Source organism: Arvicola amphibius, chromosome 10, assembly GCF_903992535.2.
Source record: "Arvicola amphibius chromosome 10, mArvAmp1.2, whole genome shotgun sequence".
In the NCBI taxonomy this organism is placed as follows: Eukaryota; Metazoa; Chordata; class Mammalia; order Rodentia; family Cricetidae; genus Arvicola; species Arvicola amphibius.
Window position 1 is genome coordinate 4,211,739 of NC_052056.1, and position 26,130 is coordinate 4,237,868.

The following is a 26,130-nucleotide window of genomic DNA, read 5'->3' on the forward strand; positions in this document are numbered from 1 at the left end:
AGAGCGTGTCCCAGGGAGGGTGTTTCCCCAGGAATCCTCATCCTTTGGGGGCTGTTTCCCACCTGGCCCTTGGCACAGGTCCCCTGGGGTCTTTTCCACATGGAGACAGTCACATCCACCCTTGACACTGATGCACTGGATGACCTTGTGGGTGTCTTCAGAGGACTTCCTTCTGAGCCATGTTAGCTAGAAGGGCATACAAGGCTTTTTTCCAGAACAGCCTTGAATTGAAAGCTCCTCAGACACACAGGAAGAGGCCCTTGAGTAAGGTGGCCTCTGGGAGACTCTGTGGGAGTGCTTCCTTTTCCAGAAGCCTTCTGTCATGTCAACAAGAGGAAAGTCAGAGGCATGAACAGCTGCAGCTAGGGACCGAAGTGTGTCACGTGCTCGACTCAGTGTTCATCAACAGGGAGACCAACTTCAGCATAGTAGGAGACTCCATGGGTGCTCTCAGTAAAGCCTTCCACAAGGAAGCCCAAGCCAGCAGCCCATCACTGGCAGAAGGGGCAAGGGCCTCTCACGGCCTCATCTCTGGCCAGAAGACCAGCCCCTCCCTGCAGGTTCCTGGTGAGATTAAAGAAGTCCTGGGTGCTCTGGGGAAGCTTCCAGAACCAAGCTTCACCAGCTCCTGAAGTGGAGATGGCAGGGTCGGCACAGCAAAGGGAGCACGCCTGTCAAAGAGCCCAAGGCCACACTGTCGGTGTCTCCTGTGTGGCCTGGCCCTGGTAAGCCCTCCTTCCGCAAAGGGCCAAATCCAGCACTCATGCATGAGTTCTGTAGCCTTGGCCACCCTCACGAAAAGGAGCTGTCCCATCTGGACACCGACCTGTCACTGTGCTCCTTCAGGTGGCCCGTGTGGCTCTGTGTTACTCATCATGCCCCCTGCGTTCTTCAACAAGAACCCACTCTGCTTCTGGTTTCATCGGATCCTCTCCCACAGCTGGCAGGTCATTTCAATTCATAAGGATCTTGTAATTGATATTTGTTATTTTAAAAATGTGCACCCCGAGGCTGGGAGATGGCTCAGTGTGTAAATGCTTGATATGTAAGAGAGGAACCTGAGTTTATACTCTCTCCACTTAGGTAAAAAGTCAAAAATGGCCACACATGCCTGTAATCCTAACACTCAGGAGGTGAAGCCAGGCAGCTCCCAGAGATCCCATGGCCAACCAGCCTAGCTGCAGGGTGAGCTCTTGGGTCAGTGGGCAAGTCTATCTCAAAGAATAAGGTGCAGAAGTAATTGAGGAAGACTCCCAGGTTCTTTGGCCTGTACACAGGGGAGTGCGCGCGCGCGCGCGCGCGCGCGCGCGCACACACACACATACGTGCACACACACACAAAGTTATTGTTTCATGTGTTGAGGATACCTTCCTTCCCCCATTTTTTGGCGGGGTATCAGGATGGGGGAAGAAAATGAAACAAAATGCAAGGGAAGGATTTATGTATTTGATTGGGGAGGGGAAATTAATCTTCTCATAATAGTTTTTAAATTAAGTTTCATATGGTCCAAGCCTTTTCCTTTCCACCCCTCCTCTGATATTCCCTCTCTCATTAAAGCTCAGGTTTTGATGGCATTCACAGGGAAGCTGATTTACTGGAATACAGACGCGCTCTTTGGGTCTTAAGTTCTGGAACATTCCCAGTGTGTCTGAACCCAGGTTTCAGATTTTACTGGCATTTTGTTGGCAGGGCTGTCTTTGGGGCCCTTCCCTATTTGAGTGTGTTTCCTGACACCTTTAGCAGTATGGTACTGTGTGTTTTAAGTTTTAAAAAAGAGAGAGTGATTTTGAATAGAAAAGCATTTACAAACACAGATGGAGGGTTAATTCTAAGGTCAAGCAGAATAAAAAGGCAGTTAACTCTCAAGAATGGACAAGTAGACATACTTTATTTTTAAAGGGCAGGAAAAGACCGGAGGAGGGAGCTGTTTCCGGAAATCCCAGCTGTGTGGACTCTCCTCTCCTCTCCTTGTTGAAGCAGGAGGGAGAAGGCAGTGATCAGTCCCTCCATCCCCACACTGGGCTGTGGTCAGTGCCTCCATCCCCACCTTGGGCTGTGGTCAGTGCCTCCATCCCTACACTGGACTGTGGTCAGTCCCTCTATCCCTACACTGGACTGTGGTCAGTCCCTCCATCCCTACACTGGACTGTGGTCAGTCCCTCCATCCCTACACTGGACTGTGGTCAGTACCTTCAGCCCTACACTGGACTGTGGTCAGTACCTTCAGCCCTACACTGGACTATGGTCAGTACCTTCAGCCCTACACTGGACTGTGGTCAGTATCTTCAGCCCTTCATTGGGCTGTGGCCTGTACCTCCAGGCCCACACTGGACTGTGGTCAGTCCATCCATCCCTATACTGGGCTGTGGTCAGCACCTCTATCCCTACACTAGACTGTGGTCGGCACCTCCATTCCTACACTGGGCTGTGGTCAGCACCTCCATCCCTACACTAGACTGTGGTCCATGTTTCCAGTGCTACAGGTGGACTCGGGGACTAGCTTGCCTGAAGGAAAACCTTGCAGACACAAAGGGAGGCTGATGGGAATGACCCGGGATGGAGAGGCCTCTGGAGATGGCCCCAGAGTAACACTCCAACCCCTGGGTCTGAAGGGACAAAGGGAAATTTTCCAGTATTTCTCAGTTGGACGGGAGCTGGTAAGATTGCTGAGACCTAAATTTAATACCCAGGGGAGAAAGCAGCCCTGGGTTCAATCCCTGGTATCCCTGGGATGGGTGGAGCAAACCCGTAAGTTGACTTCCACACTTATGCATGCACACGTAAACATTTTAAAACAAAATACATTGTTTTAAAAAATGGATGGGGCAGGAGCATCTCTGTGAAGTCATTGCCTCTTGGTCTACCATCTCCTCTTCACCATCCTGAGGGACACAGGAAGTCAGGTGGAGACACAAGAATAAAAAAGACAGGATGCTCGGTGCTCTCTGTAGATGATGTAGCGGCGTGCCAGGGACCCGAGGACCAGCGGTTAAACTCTACTCAGACAGCGGAAGAGATCAGTGAGGGAGTGGAGTGGAATGTCCCACCAACGTCGAACCCAGACGAAGTCAGCCTCCCTCATAGGGTTGGAGAGATGGGCAGAAAGTGGAATTGGCCCGGAGGGGATGGAAAGTAACCATGTGAATGAGTATCTGTTCCAACTTTGGATTCAGAACCAGGTTTGGTTCCTGGGGCCGCCAACCCAGCATGTCATGGAGCAAAGCCCCGCACTGAAGAAAGAGCCCCCTTGTCCCGCAGAGCTAGAAGCCGAGCTGGTGTTAAGCTTCCTCGTCACACTCTCTCTGTGCCGCTTGCTCCTGGCAGAGCGGAGCCTGAGAGGAAGGAGGCAGGGTGACGTTCAGGGCAGCACTAGTAGAGGATGCTCTGGCTTTTGAGGCCAAGCTGGCAGGGTGGGAAATCCTTCCCAGTGATTGCCCTGAAGCAGAGATGGGCTGGACGGGGGCCTGAGCGGGAGGGTGGGGCTTCCCTCTCTAGAAGAAACTCATTCCGTGAAACTCGCTTTGACCACCCAGGTGCTTCAGAAACTCCTTGGCTCTGTAGCTAAGGAAACTCATTATTTTATTATTTTATGTAAATTCGCCGAGGAGAAGTTGGCATGTTTGAAACAGAGCTTCCGTGGGAGAGGCCTTTCCTGGTATGCTCATGGCCATGGATTCAGTCCCCAGCACCACCAAAAATAAATTTTAAAAAAAGCTTTTCTTCCTGGGAAATTGCTCAGAAGATAGAGTGGTTGCCTAGCATCCTGGAGTCCTGGGTATGACCCACAGTGCCCTAGCACAAGGATGGTGCTCTATGCCTGTAATCCCAAGACTCAGGAGGATCGGAAGCTCAAGGTCATCCTCAGCTACACAGAGAGTTCGAAGCCAGCCTGGGCTACACATGGGACCCCGCCTTTAAAATTAGGGGAAGAATCTATACAAAGCCGAAAAAATAACATCCCAGGCACATAGGGCAAAGAAAATGAAATAGCATTTAATTTCTGAAATTTTAAGTATTTCAGTTGTTTTTTTTAAGAGATTCCTTTATTAAGTTTAGGAATAAGTATATCCCCAGGACTGTTAAACTTACACAGACACATTTTAAGAAACTAATAGTGTTCCTGCCTTTACATCTTACTGATGGAACTTGAGTTGAGAGGCTGAGGCAGGAGGATCTCAAATCCAAGGCCAGCCTGGGCTATAAATCAAGACCCCCAAAACAAAACAGCAGCTTTCTGCAGTGAGCTGGGCCAGCCTTGGTCTGTGGTGCCCCCGACACCCAGCTTCCTCAGCTGTAAAATAGTACTACATTGTCTTGACAATTGGGACAATTGTTGGGACATTTAAGGGTTGGAAGGTACCCTAGACTGTATACTGTCCAGGACCTTGAAGACTGTTCTGAAGGCCTAACGAGCCCATTCTTTCTTCGTAGTTGAAGCTACCCTTCCCCATGGTTCAGCAGTTCATTTGTTTTTGAGATCTTGAGAAATCTAATGGGGTGTGAAGACGTCACTGTGTTACTAGCATGCTGGCTTTTGGAAACCTGCCATATTGAGGTCACAGGCCCTATAAGTAAAGCTATGTGCGTGCAGGTAAAACGATAGCTTGCTTGTGAAATCTGAGAGACGTGGTAATTCTCTAACTTACGCAATGAAGGAATTCAGTAAGGGGCAAAATATAAGATTGGCCTATAGAGATCAACTTATTTTAATATGCATAATAACAGTAAAATGATGTTATTCGCCATAACAAAGAACATGATAGAAATGCCAAAGAAGTGTATTTGAACAGTAATACTCTTTGCTCATAGGGCAGCTTGGCTTCACAAACATTTCAGTTCTCAAATTAATTTAGAAAGTGTATTTATACAAAACAAACAAACAAAAACCCTCAATATCTGAAGAGCATGAGGAAATCATGCCCAAAATATACCAATGAGGAGGACTGGGCTTGCTCGACCTTAAAACGTGCTTGATAACTAAAACAGTGTGATGTCAGCACTAACATGGTGTGACGTCAGCGCTAACATGGTATGACGTCAGCACTAATGCTTGATGAACACAGTATGACGTCAGCACTAGCACGGTGTGATGTCAGCACTAACATGGTGTGATGTCAGCGCTAATGCAGTGATGAACACAGTATGACGTCAGCGCTAACACAGTGTGATGTCAGCGCTAACACAGTGTGATGTCAACTGTAACATAATGTGACATCAACACTAACAAGCGGTGATGTCAGCACTAACACGGTGTAATATCAGCACTGGGGTGCAGATCAGTGCCAACAAATTAGGATTCCCTTTCAGAAACAGCCAAGTACCTTAGACAGGACACAAGAAGTGAGGTTCAGATCCCCACGGCAAGGGTAGGATGTCTACTGACGAATGACTTCCTAACAAACGGTTCTGAGACAAGTTGACAGGCATTGGAAAAGTATAAAACCAGACCTGTACCAAAACTTTTATCGTATACAGGAATGAACTCTAAATGGACCAGGACTCTAAAGCTTAAAAATGAATGTGCTCAAACATAAGGAGCAAGTGAATTCCTGTATGGCTTGGGGATGGGAAAGAGTCTGTAGCCACAATGCGAAGACAAGAGCTGTAAAAGCAAAGAGGTTGATGTATTTGACACCAAAAAAAATTAAAAATTAAATATTTTCTTGGCAGATTATAAGCTAAATGCAATGCTCAATAACAAGCTAGAAGGAAATACTTGCAGTGGATAGCATAGATAACTTCCCAGACATATAAGGAACTCTTTAAGTGGGCAGAAGACGTGCACAGTAGTAGCCATGCACACACACGCACACACATGCATTGCAGACCACCAGTGAAGATGTGGAGAGAGAGCATCGTCTCTAATCTGTGCAGCGCAGGATTCACAAAGTTGCAGCACACTTGCTCTCTGACCAGCATTGCACTCTAGCCCTTGACCTGTGGATGCAGCCCCCCTGCGGTGCCTCTCCACACAGTGGCCGCAGTGTGAGCATACCTTCCTGATGAGCTAGCCATGGAGTGCTGCGCCCACACGGCAGCGATTAGACAGGAACGAGAGAAACTCTGACCGTGCCGAGTGTGCCCAGCCTGTCAGAGGAGAGAGAGAGAGAGAGAGAGAGAGAGAGAGAGAGAGAGAGAGAGAGAGAGAGAGAGAGAGAGAGAGAGAGGCAGCTTTCTCCAAGGGAGAGGGAGAATGGAGCAAGCGGGCGTGGGCCTACTGTGTGCAGAAGGAGTCCTGAGAGAATAAACCAGAGACCAACTGAGGGTTTACAAGACCGAGGGATAGGATAGCTAGAAGGGCTAGAGGGTGAGGGAGAGTGACCTGTGACCTGTCTCAGAGTGTAGTCCTGTGGTGGTGTGAATGAGAGTGGCCCCCTGGGCTCGTGTGTTTGAATACGTGGTTTCCCCAGTTTGGGGAAGGTTCGGAGTGGGTTTGTTGAGGATGTGCCACTGGGGGACTCTTTCCACTGTGGGTCTCCCCTCGTGGTTGTGGAGAAGACCGTGAGGTCTCCGTCCCTTCTCTACGCCGTCATGGACTCAGCCCTCTGAAACCTTAAGCCCAATTCCATGCCTCCTTGTGAAAGCTGCTTTGGTCATGGTGTCCTGTCACAGTGGTGGAGAATAACGAACACAGGCCAAAGCTCTGGCAAACAACTCCAGAAAGTTGTTAAAAGGAACAGTGATTGGAAGGAACTGAAATCACGATCGCAGTTAAATCTGAGCAGACAGGCAGAATGGCCACACTGGATGAAGGGATAAAGGGCAAACGGAAGGAATCTGTAGACACCCTTTCTGCTTCTCCTCCTCCGGCTGGAGAGGAACCCAGCGAGCTCCAGGTGACCGCTCAGCTTCTCTCTCCTGCGTCTGTCCCAGCAGGTAACCAGCTATTCTGTAAGCTCTGCACCGCAGCATTGCACCGGTGAGTTGTGTTTTTTTTTTTAAAGGCCTTAAAAAATAAAATTGTTCATTTTATGAATTAAAAGGATTTGTACACTTCATTGGATATGGTTTTATCTCAACTCAAAGTATAAATGGTAACAAAGAAAATAGTTGTGACTAGGTTTTTCCTCTCTGAGCACTCCTTAGGATTCAATTCTAGAAGCCCAGAATGTAGTTAGTTACTAAGACAGAAGGTAAGAGAAAAATAAAGCTGTCATCCATGGGTGTCGGGAATGTCTGATCACTGTCATTAGCATCCACTAGGCTCTGACACTATAGTAACAGAAGGCTGTAGATCACTGTTAGCTCATTGCTGTCTTTACATGTGTTTATCTGTCCTGTCTGTCTGTCTGTCTGTCTGTCTGTTGAGATGGTTTCTCTGTGTAGCCCTGGCTGTCCTGGAACTATGTCTCTCTGTCTCTCTGCCTCTGTCTCTCTGTCCTCTCTGTCTCTCTCTCTCTCTCTGTAGACCAGGTTAGCCTTGAACTCGGAGATCCACCTGCCTCTGCATCCCAAACACTGGGATTAAAGGTGTGCGCCTCCCTGTCCCAGTCATGTTAACTTTTAAAGCAAACCTTTTTATCTTAGCCCTAGAGATAGTTTTGAATAGCTGGAAATAATTGACTTAGTGTAAAAATGGCATGATTTTTACAAACAAATTTAAAAATAATTTTAAAATCAAGAGCTAACTAACCATCTCAAGAGAAAGATTTAAACGACCAAAGCCCTCCTACTGTAGTTGCCAGCTCTGCCTCCTTTCCTTGAATTTCCCAGAGGCTGAATAAACGCACGTGACCTTTGGATCTTGCTGTGCGGTGCACATCTTGTGGCCAGCATGCCTTCCGTGGTTCCGTGTGTCGGAGCTGTCATTTTAAGTGACTACCGATCATGTTCGTGCTCTGGTGGCTAACTGTTCCCCTTTTCTGGTTTGTTCTTTCCTAACTGGTGAGTGTGGCTGCTTCCGATCTGCGCAGAGTGTACTGCATCCTGGTTTCAGCGTTGGCTCACTCCACTGTTTTCAGTAGTCCCTCCTGCCTGCCGTCTGAATCTGTATTTGTACCATTATCTTATCGACCATGTAAAAGTCAGGACAGTCCTGGCAGGGCGCCCCTGGGTACCGTGGCATCCTCTGTAACCTGAGCTCCTGGCACGGGGATTTACAGGGCTCAGGGAATTCGGACTCCAACAAACGGGGCTTTTTCTTCAGTGTCCTGTTGGCCCAACAGTGAATGCGCGTAGCCCGGACCTTCTGGTCCGTAACTTTGCCATAAAATAAAATATGGAAGCTGGTAGGTAGAGATGATGCAGTCCCCAGCTTTTCCCTCTTTAGGGGCGTCCAGGAAGGATGGAAGGCATCCATGCTTGCTTTTTCTCCAAGCAGACTACAGCCCCTTCATTTTCAGAAACGCAGCATTGACCAAGTTCATAAATGCTTCTTTGTCGGCCAAGAGCCGTGCGGCTCGGCCCCCAGAGTTATCTCAGATAGCACAAATAAATCTGGAGGCCTCCAGTTGTCTCAAGCAGGCATTAGCTCCTTCCTATGTTGTCTCCCTCCCAGAATTTCCTCTTGGCCTCAGCAGCACAGCCTCTCTCTGTCCTTAATAGGCCCTGTTAAATGGTGCCAAACCTCTAGCAGCTCAGTGCGTGTGTTCCCTGGAGCGTTTCGCTTTGTTCTGGACGTCGCGAGTGCTCCTGCAGCCCTGTCCCCACCCCTTCTATCGCTGGCTGTGTGTAGCATGTGAGTGTTTACTGTCCACGTGTTCAAAGAACATTCTAGACTACCCGCCCTTCAGGGAGCTTCTGCAGTCTGCCCACCGAACATTAAATCGCATCTTTTCCTGGTCCCTCATTCGCCCCAGTCTGGGCATCAGGAACGGGACCGTCTAGAAAGCAAAACTTGGATGGGATGGGATAATAGGTAGATTCGTTTATCTCCTTGTGAACTATTAGTTATGGGCAATCTACATTGGTGTAGATTCTTATATATTGATACATGTGTAAAATTATCTTTGTATGAATTCTTGCAGCCAATAAGAAACACAATGATAACTCTGCCACCCGGGGTTTTCGTTTGCCCAGCACAAGCAAAGGACATTTTATTCTTGGTGCACGGGGTGAAGAGGCATGCTCCACCTCAGTGGGTTGTTCATAGTGTCCTAGAGGAACGCTGCAGGGGTGTGTTCATGTGCATTGGCACAGGTTGGCACTCCTCCTGTGTTCTGCTCTCGCAGGCATGAGGAAGGCCCCACTGCCGCAGCAGCCAGACCCTGCCCACCGTAGCCTCGTGTCTCCTTTACAAGCAAAGCATCGTAGGCTTCTTCCCCTGAGCAGGTACTGCCCACCTTGGAGATGCAGGAGGCAGGGGTGTGTGTTGATTTTAAGCAGTTTTCATCCCAGGGGCTCCTTTAGCCTACAGGTGAGGGTGGAGAGCTACTTGGGGCACAGGCTTGCTTTACAACAGTGGTTCTCAACCTCCCTAATGCTGCAACCCTTAATATAGTTCCTCATGTTGCGGTGACCCCTCAAACATAAAACTATTCTTGTTGTGATTTCATAACCATAATTTTGCTGTTATGAATCATATTTGTGTTTTCCAACAGTCTTAGGCGACCCTTGTGAAAGGGTCATACCCAGGCTGAGAACCACTGCTCCAAGGTGTTCTGTCTTCCTGCAGGAGTGTTGAGGAACACTTCAGACTGACTTGTAATTTCTTGTTAATACAGAATATGCCCTCTGCCCTGCTCAACCTCTGTCCTCCCACCTATGGTAGATAGATAGATAGATAGATAGATAGATAGATAGATAGATAGATAGATGATAGGTAGGTAGGTAGATAGATAGATAGATAGATAGATAGATAGATAGATAGATAGATAGATAGATGCATAGACGGACAGACAGATAGATAGATGCATAGATGGGCAAACAGGTAGATGCATAGGTACATACTGCCCCCTTGCACTGACAGAGGAGAAGGCTTGGCTTTGACCTTTAACCCCTAGGCCTCTAAACTATGTCTCCTCGCACAGCTGCTGGGAAGGTCGAGAAGTATCTTAATACGGAAATCAAATGTCGAGAACATAACTTGGAGGCAACGAAGGGAGGGACTTTGTTGTGCGCGTGAGCATTTTCCTCTTTCTTTTTGGAACCTAATATCTCCCGGTCAGGTAGAGGTGTATGTGAGTGCACTTTGCTACTTAGCTCCCAGAAAGAAGTTCACATTCTTTCAAATGAAACTATTTTAAAAGCAGAACTGAAGCCCAAACGGACCGAGGGTTCTGGGGAATTCTCGAAAGGTGTTGATTTATTTACTACAGCTAAAGCATAATTAGTTCTCGGGGGACAGGGCATCTCTTAAACGCTTTACTGCCAGTGTATTGGCTTTCTGGGTAATCAGAACCATGTGCGAGTTCGAAGAGAAACCCACTGTAAGTAGAAACAAATGTCAGGCGTTGCCATTGTCCCTTGAAGGTAGAGACGATGTAAGGGAATAACTTGATAAAATCATCCAAAGAACTGTATCCTGATGCAGTCCAACTGAGCGCAGCCAGGCCGGTTATCCTGCCCCTCGCCACCCTCATTCTTGTTCCCACCAGAGGCTGGGAAGGGGAACGGGACCCCTCCCTCTTTACAGCTCTGCAGCTCGTTGGGCCCTTACTGGCCTCCGTGCATGTGCCACCCTCTTCCCTCCTCTGTCCATGTGTCCGTTCTAACTGACCAGTTTTTCCCACCATTTGCAGGTTGATGTTTGAGATGCCACAGGAAATGGGTTTAATCGCCATTGCTGTTCGGCAGACCCAGGGCAAAGGTCAGTCATCGAAAATCTGTGAGTCCCCCAGCTGGGGAGCTCAGTGTGTGCTGAACCCTGAGATGTCTTGAGTTAGAGTCTTTCCATTTTAATAGCCCTTCCCCCACCCCACCAAATGGAGCAGCAGGAAACAGCGAAGGCTAGATCGAACCTTAGTAGAACACACACGTTCTCCCCATCCACAGTTTGTTACTCATGGAGTGTTTGCATTTGATGGCTGTCACACCTGGTAGCCTGTGTTCCCGGTATATCCTGCAGATTGTGATGGGAACAGTTCTAAGACATTTAATCTCCTCGGGGTCCTCAGGAAGGGTCTGTTGGAGTCTGTAAAAAGTGTCGCGTTCAGAGGCCTCCCACTCACCACTCCCACCCGGCAGGCACCCAGCACCTGCTCAAGAGTAAGGGGCCAGACTGGGTTTCCACCACTGTCAGACTGCAGACCAAGAGTCAGCACCCTCCCAGAGCCGTGATGGGGCAGCAAAACTCTGCCTGTGTCTGCAGGAGGCAGGAGGGGACGCTACAGGAACATGGGTGATGTTCCTTCCTGCCAACACCAGGCCCGGCCACATCCCCTCCTCACTGAGGGCAGACATGGGAGTCTGCTGCTTGCCGCTTCTTTGTTGGAACCTAAGACAAAGAAGAAAAATACACTGCGTGAAAGCTATGGGATTTGGTAGAATTTGATACATACACACATGCGTACACAAACTCACACTAACATACACAAACATATGCACACAAACATGCTCACACACATAGATTCACACATACACACACAAGCACACACATATAAACAGTTCCCAAACTTCCTGATGCAGCCTCCCAAGTCCTGGGGTTACAAATACACACCACTCACACCCACCAGAGATGGCAGAGGTGGTAGATTTCTTTAAAAGATTCTCGAATTTTGATTAAGCGATACCTCTCATTTTGATTATTTTCTTTTCCTAACTTCAGTTTTAAAAAACAAGTAGCAGCTTAGAGAGTTGCTGTGGAGTGTGTGTGTGTGTGTGTGTGTGTGGGTGTGTGTGTGCGCGTGTGTGCGCGCGCGTGCGTGGCATGCATGAGTGCAGTACTCTCCAGTTTGTTTATTGAGGCAGGGTCTCTCCAACTTGTCTAGCTTGCCAGCCCCTGGCTTCCCTTTTGCCCCCGCAACACTGGTATTATAGGTGCATACCAACACACCCCTGTACCCAGGTTTTTATGTTAATGCTGAAGACTAAACATAGGTCCTCACATGTGTGTGACAAGAGCTTCTTCACCAAATGAGTTTTCTTCCCAGACCCTAAAACACCTTTCTTCAGTTGGGTTACGCCCAGCAGATCAAGGTGTGATAAGCACAGATAGACTCACGCGGGACAGGTGTCGGGTGTGTGGCTTTGAGATGTTGGGGAGCAGTTTTCTCTTAATGGGTCTGTCTTTCCAGGAAGGGGTCCAAATGCCTGGCTGAGCCCTGTGGGGTGTGCCCTTTTCACCCTGCTGGTCTCCATTCCCCTGAGATCACAACTGGGGCAGAGGATTCCATTTGTCCAGCATTTGATGTCCCTGGCTGTCGTGGAGGCCGTGCGGTCCATCCCAGAGTACGAGGTACGTGCAGCTTCCTTGTCCTTTGACTTCCTGTGGGGCCTCCAGCTTGGCCTTTTCTGTTTGTAGCATGCGTTTGCATATTTGTGCCCTTCACAAATTTTGTCACCAAAGTGCGTGGGGCACCAATTAGAGTGTGCAGCTCTGGCTGGGGCCGTAGCCCAGGTGTAGAGTGCTTGGCTGACTAACTTGCCTTTACTGTCTTGTTGTGGGTGATTGCTTCCACGGAGCATTTCCCAGAATCCCTGGGGGCCGATTGTCAGCTTTCTCAGGGTCCTAGTAAGAACAAGCCTTTCTTTTCTTTTAATGGAAACATTGTATCAGGGCAGGATGGGAGTTCTATGCATTTTCAGTTTCTTAAATTTTAAGACTGTTTTGTGAACCAGAATGACTTCTTTCTACCTCCCCTTAGTCTCAGCTCCAGGCAGCAGAGCTTCTCTTTCAAGTTCAAGGCCGGGTTCATTTGGTGCTTTCTTCCCCTGCTACCAGGACAGGTGTGTGGCGTTCTTATTGACACCTGACTTCAGCCCCACTCCTGGTACCAACTTCTCTATTGGCCAGTTTGCTGCCACGATAGAACAAGGCAGCTTACCCAAGAAAGCTTTTGTTCTGGCTCTTGGTTTCAGGGGGATGTGCGTCCATCATAGCTGGGAGGCATGACAGCAAAGCAGTAGGCATAGTAGCGGAAACAGGAAGCAGAGAGAGCAAACAGGAAGTGAGCAAGGCTCTTTACCTCAAAGCCCCTAGTGGCATACATCCTCCAGCAAGTCTGCACAACCTAAAACCTCCACAAACAGTACCACCATCTGGAAGCAGTTTTCCAGGTACCCCGGTCTGCGGGTGATATTCCTATTGAAACCACCGCAGCGCCTGTTGTTGAAGGGACAAAGGAGAGAGAAGGGTGAATTCGGGAACAGGAGCCTTTCCTCCACACCTGCCTCCACTTCCACGTGCACCTGAAGCGTTCCTGTGGCAGCTTCATGTGGCCGTGACAAGGAGGTGCTCCCTGCCTCCCTCCGCCATCAGCTCTTACATCAAGGCTTCTTAGTGTGGCCGTATTTGTTCCTTAACTGAGATTCGAGAAACACAGCTCTCAAAGTTGTCTGAACCCTCTGTATCTCCCCGTCTCCCCCAATGTGGCCAGTGTCTTTGCTGTCCCACTGATGCTGCTGATTCTGCCTCTAGGCAGAGGTACAGACTTCATGTTTCTTTGAGAGAGTCTTGTGTACCCTCTTCCCTCTCCCATGAGTTCCCAGAAATTTGAGGGCAGAATTTGTTTTACTTAGATCTGTGTGGGCCGTAGAACTTTGCATATAAGGAGTTGTTGGAATAAATATGATAAGGATGGATGTAAATCAGTTGGTAGAGAGCTTCCTAGCACACACGAGGCTCTGGGTGCCATCCCCAAAACTGTTACATAAACAAAGTGTGGTTGGTCACACTTGTAATCCCAGTCCCTGGGAGGTGGAGACAGAAGAATCAGGAGTTCACAGTGACCCTTGACTGCACATAGCATGAGGGCAGCCTGGCTACATGAACCCTGTCTCAAAGTCAATCAGTCAGCAAATCACAAGGAAAGAGAAAGGCAGCTCACAGCTTCACTCTCCACCATGGGGTAGGTGTTCTTGTTTGCCCGAAGGGGAACCCGGGAGTTGTGTAAGTTGTTTCAATCCTGAACAAGAGCAGAAACCTGAAGTTAGGCCAGGGCTGGAGCACAGGGCCAGCTCAGAAAGAAGCCACTGCTGCATGCAGAGAATCCTGGCCCAAGCCCGGAACATGAGGAATGGGAACTTGATCTCGTTGCCATCTCCACAGGTGGGAGGAGGGTGGACACAGCACAGGTGGGAGGAGGGTGGGCACAGAGCACAGGTGGGAGGAGGGTGGGCACAGAGCACAGGTGGGAGGAGGGTGGGCACAAGAGGAGAGAGAGCAAGCCTAGAAAGAAGTGCAAAGACCAAAGGTTCAGCTTGCAGGTTTTGGAGACTGGTCTGTCAGCCTTAGTGATGGTGACGTCTTGGTCATTGGGGCTACCCTGAGCATGAGATAATGGGGAGCAGCACCCCAGCCTCCCTCTCTGAATGCCAGCAGCACTCAGCCAGCTGTCCCCCTTGCCTTCTGTGGTTGGCAGGTGCTCAACACAGATCCCAGTTCTAGTCAGGAAAGAGCAAAGAGTCTGGTGAGCACTTCCGGCTCCAGCTGCACTTTGGCCTTTTCTGTTGCTGCTCTTTAATCTCAACCTGGGCAGACAGGTGTGTTGAGGCTTCTAAAGTGCAGCGGCCATGAGGATCTGGTAGGAGAGGAGGGGATTTGATGGCAGTGGTAGGTCACAGAGCATCACACTAAGCACCTAGGCTGGGTGTTGGAAAGCCATGGGCTTGAGCCCCCAGCTGCTATTACCAAGAGATGTCAGCTCAGGAACCATGTAAATCTAAGTAGCAGAGGGGCACACCCGCACAGGGACACAGACCAGTGCTAGCAAGGGCTCAGTGCTCTGCCTCAGCCACACAGTGGACAGTCCCCAGCACAGGGACACAGACAGACACACAGTGGACAGTCCCCAGCACAGGGACGCAGACAGACACACAGTGGACAGTCCCACAGATTTGGAGGCCATTTGCCGCTGTTCCCAGCTTTACTGTTCTGTGTCCCTCCAGCCTCAGTCTCCACAAGGATTCCCTTTGCCCGCCCGTGACCCGACCTGGCTGCCAGCCAAGGTCTATGAGTCCCAGTCCAGTCTTGATCTGTGCAGTCTGTGTTTCCAGGGGTTAAGTAGATGGGTAGCCTCCATCAAGGAAGTGCCCACCCTTGTCCATTCTCCTCTGGCCAGGGCACAGGCGGACCCCGGCAGACCATACCCTTCGTAATGGAGATATGGCCACAGGACAAGTCCACTGCTGTACCCAAGTCCCCTGTTGACAAGATACTCTCTAAGGCAGTGGTTCTCAATCTTTCTGCTGCTGTGACCCTTTAATACAGTTGAGGTGACTCCCCCACGATAAAATTGTTTTCATTGCTACTTGATGACTGTAATTTGCTACTGTTAGGAATAGCAATGTAAATATCTGATATGCAAGACGGTCTTAAGGGACCCCTGTGAAAGGGTCATTCGACCACAGAGGGGTTACAACCCGCAGGTTTACAAACCGCAGGGTTACCCCTTAGAGCTGCCTCTGGAACTCTGGCCAGGTCACGGTCATCTTTGTCTGCCCTGAAGCGGCTTCTAAAGGGCCAAGAACCCAGAGGTCAGTATCCTCCCCTCCCCCACACCTGCCTCTGGTGACGGTGGTGACTTTGAGGTATTAATGGACATCTGCAGACATTGGGTCCTTTGTTCCATCTGTTGTTTGGTTTAGGGAGATTGTTTACGGTGCTGGAGGCTGAGCCTAAGGCATCCTTACCACCAGAGCTAACACCACCAGCTCACTCTTTCAAGTTTTATTTTGAGAAATTGAGAAATAGTCTCACTGAGTTGCCCAGGCTGGCCTTGAACTCATTATGTTTTCCAGACTGGCCTTGAGTTTGTAATAGTTGTGCAGATGTTTAATAATGAGAGGCACTGATGGGAACAGGTGAGGGTGCTGAGCTGATGGGCTATGTGGCCGGTGTTTTACCTTCTGGCTCCAGCAGATGCGTGAATTCTGCATTAGGTGGGGTGGGAAAAATGGCTCAGCAATTAAGCGCTGTGGCTGCTCTTCCAGGGGACCTGGAATTGATTCCCAGCACCTACAGGGCATCTCACAACTATGTATAACCTCAGTCTTGGGAGGATCTGACACCCTCTTGTGACCTTCATGGCCCAAGCTCTGCATACAATGCACAGACACAAATGCAGACAAAACACCCATGCACATAAAATAAGTTTTTAAAAAGTACTGTATTACACTGCACAAGTGATCAACTGTCTGAAGCAGGAGGGAGGACCAGGTCCCTGTCCCTTTGGTTTCATGAGTATTCTGTTCATCTTTCGTTCCGTTGCTTGCTACCCTACAGTTTATGCTTAGTTAACATGCAGACTTTCTTTTAGGAGATCAACTTGCGAGTCAAGTGGCCCAACGATATTTATTACAGTGATCTCATGAAAATTGGTGGAGTTCTGGTTAATTCAACACTTATGGGAGAAACGTTCTATATCCTTATCGGTGAGTTCTTAAAACCCTCCCTCCAGCATCTTTTATATCAGCAAAACAACAACAATTAAAATGTCTTATGCGTGCCTCTCTACCTGGAAGAGCAGATGACGTTATGAGACAGTGTTTTTAGTCTTAAGTTACTGAGTGGATTCAGAGAGGACCAGATGAGTTGAGAACACTTCAAGGGCTTAGCAGTTCCTGTCTGGGGCTGTGGAAACTGCCAAATTGGTATCACACCTCACAGATGTCTTTCTATGGGTCTGCTTCTCATGGAACTTGAAATGCTAGAAACAAATCTTTTGCAATAATTACATTGTATAATAAGCACTAATTAATGTTAGTGGTACTTAGCTTAATTGTCAGCTGACACAATGTAGAACCGGCCAGAAAGGGCCTGGAAGAGGGGCTGTCCCAATCAGGTTGGTGGGCATCTTTCTGGGGAATTGTCTTGTATTCACTGATGCAGGAAAACACAGCCCAGGATGGGGCAGTGCTGTTCTCTGCTTTTTGTTGGGGTATTTATTACAGTAACAGACGTGCATCTAGGACAGTAGCGAAGACACTTTTGTTGCTGAGCTTGCATTCTTAGCCATGAAAAAGAATGCCTTTTTAACATTAAAAAACAAAATCAAAAACAAACAAAAACCTCAAGATAGTCAAAGCAGAACAGGGTCCCTGCCTGCTTCACCTCAGCACATCCAGGGAGGAGGCAGCTCCACGGCAGTTTCAGAAGTTCTTAGGACCCTGATCATCCAACCACCGATCCTCCCCAATTCCCAGTAGAGCTCACTTGCCACTCAAAAATCAGCCACACACTGATGCAATCCTGTCTAGGGTGCCAAAGAACACAAGCTTGCATTTCAGTTCTGCTGCCGACTTGCAGGGTTTCCCGGAGCGAACAGCACCACATCCTATGTTTAGATGAGCCATTGTGCTACGTGCAGATTCTAAGTACCATCTCCTGGTACTGAGGCCAGAGGATTGTTCAGGAAGCTAAAGGATGGTGTCGGGCGGGAGTAGAGGCAGAATGTGGAGCTTGGTTACATTCTTACAGCTCTTGGTTGCTGAAGAGTAAAGAGGGACAGGTTTCAGGGTGAGGAACAGAATGTTCTGGCTTCTAGAAAGACATAGCTCAAGTTGATGGTAACTGATACCATTATTCTCCCTCAGACGGATGGTATCAGATGGTAACTTTGTGAACACTGGGAGAATCTGCACCATTATCTAGGACAATGGTTTTTCAGCCTGTAGGTTGTGACCCTTTGGGGGGTTGCATATCAGATATCCTACATATCAGATATTTACATTATGGTTCATAACAGTAGCAAGATTACAGTATGAAGTAGCAATGAAATAATTTTATGATTGGGGGGTCGCTACGACATGAGGAACTGTATTAAAGGGCCGCAGCATTCGGAAGGCGGAGAACCACTGATAATGTCCGACTGCTTTTCTGTGTGTTTTGTCCAGGCTGTGGATTTAATGTGACTAACAGTAACCCGACCATCTGCATCAACGACCTCATCACAGAGCACAATAAGCAGCACAATGCAGGCCTGAAGCCCTTGAGAGCCGATTACCTCATAGCCAGGGCGGTAACTGTGCTAGAGAGACTGATTGACGTGTTTCAGGACCAGGGGCCCAATGGTGTCCTTCCTCTCTATTATAAATACTGGGTGCACAGGTCAGTACCCACTGCCTTCTTTCTTTTGAAATTCCCTGAAGCTAGTACTTCAGTTTCTTAGCGTGAAGGGCTGAGCATAAATTCTGGTGGTTATTTTAACTCCCAGTGACTCAGCCTAGCCAGAAGTGAGGGGCCAGCATCCTGGGGGATGCACTGGGCAGGACACAGCTTGAGAACATCTAGAAGCAGCTTAGGTGAACTATAAGGAGCTAATCCCACACACAAGTGGTAGAACCTCTAGATCTCAAAGTGAGATCCCTATGCCACAATGGCAGCCTCTCCTGCACCTAGGTTCACCTTAGTCTTTACTGTGGGGCTGACCTCAGCCCCACATACTAACAAATGCTCCTGGCAACCTCCTGCAGCTGAGGTGTGGGAGGCATGAGTGTGTAAGACGAGCCTCTGCTCTGCCCTTCCGAAAAGCCAGTGTCCTCAGACTTAGGAGAAGGTGGGGCAGCATGGTGGAGCTAGTTCCCCTTCCACCTCTACGTGGGTTCCCAGGACTGAACCCAGGCCACCAGTCTTATGGGGCAAGTGCCTCACCCACTGAGCCCGCCTTGCCTGTCCCTAAGTAGTGTTTTTCTTTTCCTCCCCTTTATTTTTATTAGTATATTGCTTTGGAAAATAGTGAATTTTTGCTATGACATTTCATACATGTCTACAGTATAATTCGATCCTATTCCCTGGTCCCCCTTGCCCTCCCTTGTCCCTCCTTCCCCCCCCCCATTTTCCCAGACAGCCCCCTCCTTGGTTTGCACAGTGTGTTAAGAGTTTCTGGGTGAGGAGGGGCACAAGCCATCAGCAATAGGATAAGAATTAGCAATGTGTTACACAGAAGACCCAGCCTACCACTGTGGCTGGTGAGTACTGAGACATTTCACAGGGACAGAGGTCAGAGGTCACTATGAGAAGCCACAGCCGGTCCCCAGGGCCCTAGCCCCTTGTCGTGAATAGTCACACGGCTCTGTGTCCCGGCCTTCCGTCGCCTCCCGTGACCCCCGTGTTGATCTGCTCCATTTCCAGTGGTCAGCAAGTCCGCCTGGGCAGCACCGAGGGACCGCTGGTGTCGATCGTGGGGCTTGATGATTCCGGATTCCTGCAGGTCCACCAGAAGGGTGGCGAGGTTGTGACAGTGCATCCAGATGGCAACTCCTTTGACATGCTGAGAAACCTCATTGTGCCCAAGCGACAGTAGCAGCAGCAGCAGCAGCAGCAGCAGCAGCGAACCCGACAGGGAAGCCACTCCCGGGAGCTCCCAGCAAGCACTCTGCTGACATGGCTGTCTCTTTGCCTGCCCAGGGCCTGGGAGACTGATGTAGAATTGTAGGCCAGTGTCTTCTCCGACTCATTTGTTAGTTCTTCTTCTTATTGGTTCCCTGCCCCCCCGCTCCCACCCCGTTCCACCCCACCCCCGAGTTTGGGTTTCGCTTTTGTTCTTTTGTATCTGCGATTGTGTTGGGTGTTTGAAGATGCATCTGGTAAGGGCTGACAGGTAAAGATGCAGTTGTTTAGTTTAATTTGCCTCTCGCGGTGTCAAATGCTCTTTTCCACAGGGCTTGGACGTATGTTTACTAGGAGAAATGAGGGGCAGGGAGTTGGAAATGCAATGTGATGGTGCAGGTATTTCCCAAGTAGTGAAGGCTTTTCTATTCAGACCGCCAGTGCCCTGCACTCGGGCAAATGCTGCGTTGGAGTTAGTCCTCTTGTGAGCCTCCAGAGGGTTTGCCCAGAACACACCGTGGTGCTTAGGCCTTGAGTTGTTTTCTGCTTTGTTTCTGGGGTTGCTGTTGCTTTTCTTAATCAGGGTGGGCTATCTGAGGTCACTCCGCTCTGACAGTGCAGTAGCACGGGGCTGAAGAGTAGCTGCAGTGGCGTGGTGCCACTGGCCCTCATGGTTGCAGTGGCCTTGGAGAGGAAGTCAGTTCCTCTCTTTGCCCATATGCAGTGAGCACTCCTTCCCAGGGTTAGAGGTGCCAAGGTTTATACTTTTAAGACAAGGTGGCACCTTCCTTGGAGGTTGATGCTTAACCTGGAGATATCAGCTCACTCTCCTGTCCACACAGTGGATGATTCTTGGAGACTTTAAGCCTACCGTGGGCTCTGTTAGCATGTGGAGCATACCCATGGGGCTGCCCTCATGCTGGATAGTGTGTGGCACTGTATGGCAAGTCTAGATTTACTGCCCCCTATCTCCTTATACTGTCATCAAAGGAAGAGATACTGACACAGAAGTTTGGAGGGGTGTGTGTGTGTGTGTGTGCTTGCGTGCGTGCGTGCAAGCGCGCATGTGAGCTCAAACACTCACGTATGACTTTAAAAGAAGATGTTCAAACTCTGATGTTCTAAAAGTGTCCGTGGAAGAACAAAGGAGAGGAAGCCTTTCTAGGTTTGTTTCCAGATGTGTGCGCGCTTCCTATGTCCCTCCCATCTCCGGGGAGTTCGTGAATCATACCCGTTACTGCCCAGCCTTAAAGAACCAACTCCTGTCTGCTCTCCCCGCTTCCTGCGCAGTTAATGGAAAGGAAACGGAACGGAATGCTCGGCTTTGAACAAGATCCCCTCATCACAAATGAGTACCATCTTTATCCAGGTCTTATGTAGTCAGGCCACGCTCCAGAAACCTGAGGTGTTCGGTAGAGAAATCCATCTCCCTCAGGCTAGCACAGACAACACCCCTGGAAGCAAGAAATAACATGGTAAACCCCACCAACCTGATCCATGTTTGAGGGCGTGCAGCTTTAACAGAATTCAAAAGGTCACTTTTTTGCATATGTATTTATATCTAGGTCTTCTTTTTAATACATGTGAGTTTAAATAAAACTCTACACGTACCCCAAAATTACAAAGTGGACTGAGCCTTGAGAGGGCATCTGTAAAATGTCACCGCGGGGAAGATCTCCAGGCTGATGTTGTAAGCTTCAGTACTCAGACTTTGTAATATAAGGCCGTTGTCTCTCAGGACTGCCATCATTAAGTTTTAAATTTCTTTGGGGGATTATTTAATGAAAAACATACTATGTTTTATTTTAAGCTGAAAGCCTATTCTGGGTAGTTCTACTTTGGGAAAAAAATGTTATCATTTAATTTCCTTTCTGTAAGTTAAAACTAATGAAGTGTGGTCCTGTCAGGCGGACGGCGATGTCCTGGCCTTGGCGCTTGGCTCTCTGAGGAGTTACACTGTTTAGGGGTATTCTCGATTATGCAAACGTGACACCCACTTGTCCTGAGGGAGGCAAAGTAGCCTTGAAGCAGATGCTTCTCGTTGACCTGGCTTTGCCTCACGTGAACCAAAGACTTCCAAGTCCACATCATAGAGAGCATTCTACTGATGGAGGTGGGGAGGCTGCCCCTGTCCCTGCTACGTGCATGGGTGGGTATTTATTTACAGACTCGGCAGTCTGAGATCTCAAGGAACTTTACAGGGTCTTAAGGGAAACTTTGCCATGTCCTAACCTTGAGATGCGGCCTCCTAACTCAGCAACTGCACGTGCTTTAGTGCAGGCGACTCCTGACGGGAAGCTGCTTACATATCTACCTTGTGTAGGAAGGCACACACAGCAAAAACTGGGTCTCACGTGACCTGGCTAGAGCAATGAGGGAATCCTGACAGGGAGGGCCATAAGTGGTAGGCTCATGTCCTGTGGATCTCACTGTGCGCCATGGCAGGACCCAACGTGGAAGCCATGTCCTGTCTGCAGCTTGGTCAGATACACAGCCAGTGAGGGACCACAAACTCTGGGGGTTCCCCTACACCTAGCACACCGTGTGGTAATTCCCTGGCCTGTCTCACCCAGAGGGGAATCTTAGGGGCTTTGCTTTCCTGACCTGCCAGAAATGGGACCTTCTCATTCCTGGTTCTTCACTATGCATCTTTGAAATAAACAAAAACATAAACCTTTGCTGTTTATTTTTTAGCTTTTCAAAGAATCATCTCTGAAAAGAATTACTGTAAACCAATGCCTATAAAGCCAGCCCTACCAAAATAAACTTTTTCACCACGACTTGGGCTCATTCTTGTCTTACTATCAGTGCCATTATTAAAAATAGCCAGTAGCAAAAAAAAAAAAAAAAAAAAAAAAAAATAGCCAGTAGCTTTTGACCACACCATCTTTATTTAACATTTAAACATGTTTACACGACAAGGATCACGTGTAAGAATTCCGGAATTCTTACACATGCTTTGCGAGTTTTTAGATGTTTTTGACAGAAAAGAAATCTCACTAGGAAGAGGAAAAGCTGAAGAAGAACAACCCGGTATCTACCCACGAGGGGCATTTGCAGCCACCGCTCCTTAGCTGTTCGCTCGGCTTTCACTAAAGGTATTTTTGTCCTGAGATAGTAACATCATCATATGTCACGCCTATGTTTGGGGTCAGCTTCAGCCGTGTGCTGTAGATAGCCAACAGGCTGCCAGTCTCCAAAATCTCGAGCTGAAAAATGCCCTTTGGGCCCACTTTATCTGTAGCGACTTCCACTCTCTGCCCCCAGCTACCTCGCAGGTCTACGGATTAAAACGTGGATGGATTTTGTACGTGGAAACCGCTAGCGGCCACACTCACACCTTTACGGTGAAGGGAGGAAGGCCTGTCCCACACTCCAAGAGGATGAAAGGGGAAGGGGTGGGCAGGCGGGCCCTTCTACCCCTTCCTGTTTCTGCAGAGGTATAGGCCTGAAAGGAATGGCTTTTCTAGAAAGGGGCTTCCAGGAACATAAAGGAATTCCTTTCCCTGGGAGGCCCCGTGCAGGGCCAAAGCCTTGAATTGGGTTCAGGCTTCAAATCCATTCCATCTAGCATTTTTTTTGTCAATGTGGTCCATCATAGATAGGACCCACTATCATTTTCTTTTTTTTTTTTTTGTGAAAGAGTGGTATCATTACTAAAATGCTTCCTCTTCTGTCAGAGCTTCCCGGAATTGAGAAACAATATCAGGGCTTCCATGGGCAGAGTCTTGAGGATGAGGGTAATAGTAAGGGGTTGCCATGGTAACTGCTTGGCAACTTTGCTAGAGTTCATAACCTCTGTAAGCCAATTTGGCTTTCTGAGGAATCTTTCTTCCTATTTTAGGCCATGAAAGCATGATGTTGGTTCAAATAAGGAAATTTTTGCTAATATACATTTTAATTTTTAGGAACACATAAACTCCCTTATGTTTACATTATTATTTGTAAATCTGTAACAGGGTCATTTTCTCCCCCCCCCCCCCCAGTTAGCCTGTTAGCCTGCTCCAGAAGCCTTCCTGATTTGTGTCTAGTGGATGCATACAGCCCCCAGAGGTGAGTAACCGGGTTGGTTGACACACTTAATTGGTACTTTATTGGAAAATGTTGATGCCAATGCCCACGAATCAAACAGACCTTCTGGGAACTATGGCTTAATTGTGAGATTCATGAACATTAAAGATAGCACTCTCAGCTTACCGCTGACACAGAGAGCACCTAGTGAGGCGTGAGTGAGCAAGCAGCGGGTGTGCGCGGGTGTGCTCAGCCATCCCATTTCCGGTCCCCTCTACACAGACTTCCTAACCTTGCCAGCACTGTAGATAGTAAACGGGTTCTCACCGCGTGGCACAGACGGCCAACTGAAGTTCGTATTTCGAGAGCTCTTGATGCCATTGATTAATTGTAGAAGGGTTAGTTTTGTTTTTTTTTTTAAATCAGAACCTTTTGGTACAGGTGGGAAAGTTTACTTCCTAAAACGAAGTAAAGTTTACTAAAAGTAAATCGACGAAGTATTTCCTGTGTAGAGCGATTGAAAGGTGTTAAAGCAGATGTTGGTCAAGACAGATGTTCAGGTTAGAGCCATAAGAACTTTTGAATAGTGACTTTCTTATTTTCTTTCCATCCCGGGGTTTAAACCCAGCATCTTCTGTCACCTAAGCACTGGGCTACTGAGCTACACCCATCCAGAAAAATAAACACACCCATAAATAAATCGTAAGTGTGAAGCCAACGTGATGGCAGTTTATTTTGAAACACTGCTGGTGCTTTTATAAAAAGGGTCTCCGTTCTGTTACACACGACATGTGCGTACGAAGCGCTCGCTATATAGAAAATGCTTAAATGTATACACCATTTTCATTACACCCCTAAGCATGTTTTTCTTCCCCAAGGTGCAGTCCGCTCAGGTCTCTGTATTGCACATGCACTTAGCTTTAGTAGGACCTAGTTGCAGCAAACACAAGCATAGGACTAACAGATCTGCGAGGGCTGGAGGGACCTGGCTGGGGAACTAAGCTTGTCAGGGTCATTCTAAGATGCCTGGCTATATATATATATATTTCTTTTTTTCTTTTTTTCGCATTTAATGCCTACTCCATATATTTTGAAGGTGCAATTTGTGGGTGTCACCAAGAGTTCCTATGGGCTCGGGAAAGATGAGCTTGTTAACGTGTTGCTGAAGCACACCCATGTCCAGACACAATAGGCTTGCACGCCGGCCTCCTTAGCCCTGGCTTGTTGGTTTTTGTATTTTTAAAGGATTAAATTTTAAAATGAGATGCATGAGTGAGTTCAAAGACAGCAGAGACTCTTGTCTGCTCGTGGGACTTACAAGGATAGCGTTTTGCGTTCACTTAAGTGTCCAAAAGGACGCTGAAGGGACTTCCAGCCTGTCTCCACCCCTATGGAGATAGGGGTGGGAGGTCCCCTTAAAGTGGCGTCCTTCCGCCAAGCTGCATGTAATGCCTTGAATTCCCATTGTTGGGCCTCAGCTTGATTGACTTCGTGGTGAGGAAACCAAGAGCCCTGGGATCTGGGTAGTTTGAGGTCACAGGTTGGTATCTGGACTCTCTGCCCTCTGAAAACCAGCCTTTGGCGACGAGGGTGGGCAATCCCTTCTCCCCATCCTCCAACTGGGTCCCAACCCTCTCCACCGGCATCTACGGTAAAAATCTAAAAGGCGGCTGCGGAGTTCTATTAAAATAGTGTCTCTGTATAAATTAATTTATATCGTGCATATACAGTTCTCCCCTCCATCTGCTGGACCAAAAAAAAAAAAAAAAAAAAAAAAAAGGAACCAGAGAAGGCCTGGCCTATGGCTTCTCCCTGTGGGCCGTCCTGCGGAGCGGGACTGGCCCTGGCAGGTCACCTGCCGTTGGTGATGATGACCGAGGCACCCAGGTAGTGCGGCCGGGGAGCGCCAGGCACAGAGGCGGCGACGGGGCCCGGGTGTCGCGGTCGTAGCGGACTGACCACCTCGGGGGCTCCGGGTCCGCAGGCCAGGCCGGGCGCAGCGCCCCCCAGCGGCCCGCGGCGCGCCAGCACGCGGTGGTAGTTGAGCAGCACGAAGGGCAGCTGCGCCGGCGCCTGCGACTCCGGAGCTGGGGGCGCGCAGCACTCGGGGGGCGCTCGGGCCAGCGCCAGCCGGGCTCCGTCCCGGGACACCTGGCGCGCCGCCTTGGCGGGGCCCAGAGCCGGCTCCTCGGGGTAGTGGCCGCAGCTCGGGAAGCTCGGGGGCGCGGGGTCCTCGCCGAACCTGCGAGCTGCAGCCGTGGCGGGCGCTGCGGGGGACAAGCGACAGGTTAGAGAATTGCACTCCGGGAGGAAGTCGTCCTTTCAGAGACACATTAATCCTGCTCTGAGCCATGGGCGTCCTTGGCCTTGAACAGAAACACAGGCTCCCTCAATCATGCACACAGCCTCGCGGGGTCCCCCTCGCTTATGCATGGAGCCACACATGACCTCAACCGTGCAAAGCCACAGGTTCCTCCTCCGTCATACACAGAGCCACACTACCCCTCCCCGAACCCCCATCACGCACAGAGTCCTCTTTCTCTGCCAGTGCCGCCCCTTGTACACGCCAGCCCAGCGCAGTGCAATCAGGAGACGCTGTTGGAAACGTGCTGGGAGCTTTAAGAGGACCGGGTCGGATTCGTTCTCAGTAATAATGCTTAGTGCTACAGGGCCAAACACGCCGGTGTGGCATCAATCTTCAAAGATGCTCCAAAGCCACACGGAGCTAGCCGACACCTTGCTGGGCAGCAGT

General features: G+C 49.1%; 2 protein-coding genes across 5 annotated transcripts in view; one reads left to right on the forward strand and one right to left on the reverse strand.

Moving 5' to 3' along the window:
- Positions 1-22,147, forward strand: part of Hlcs (holocarboxylase synthetase) — a 164,652-nt gene extending 142,505 nt beyond the window's left edge. For all 4 annotated transcript variants that reach the window (XM_038345707.1, XM_038345704.1, XM_038345708.1 and 1 more), the window contains 5 exons: positions 10,681-10,748; positions 12,175-12,335; positions 16,357-16,471; positions 17,933-18,146; positions 19,170-22,147. In XM_038345707.1, the coding sequence (XP_038201635.1) occupies positions 10,681-10,748; positions 12,175-12,335; positions 16,357-16,471; positions 17,933-18,146; positions 19,170-19,341 (730 nt within the window). In that variant the 3' untranslated portion in view covers positions 19,342-22,147. The remainder of the gene's footprint in view (positions 1-10,680; positions 10,749-12,174; positions 12,336-16,356; positions 16,472-17,932; positions 18,147-19,169) is intronic.
- Positions 22,148-25,229: 3,082 nt separating this feature from the next.
- Sim2 (SIM bHLH transcription factor 2) overlaps positions 25,230-26,130 on the reverse strand; it is a 41,380-nt gene continuing 40,479 nt past the window's right edge. Inside the window, exon 11 of the mRNA XM_038346324.1 lies at positions 25,230-25,645. Coding sequence (XP_038202252.1) covers positions 25,230-25,645 — 416 coding nt within the window. The remainder of the gene's footprint in view (positions 25,646-26,130) is intronic.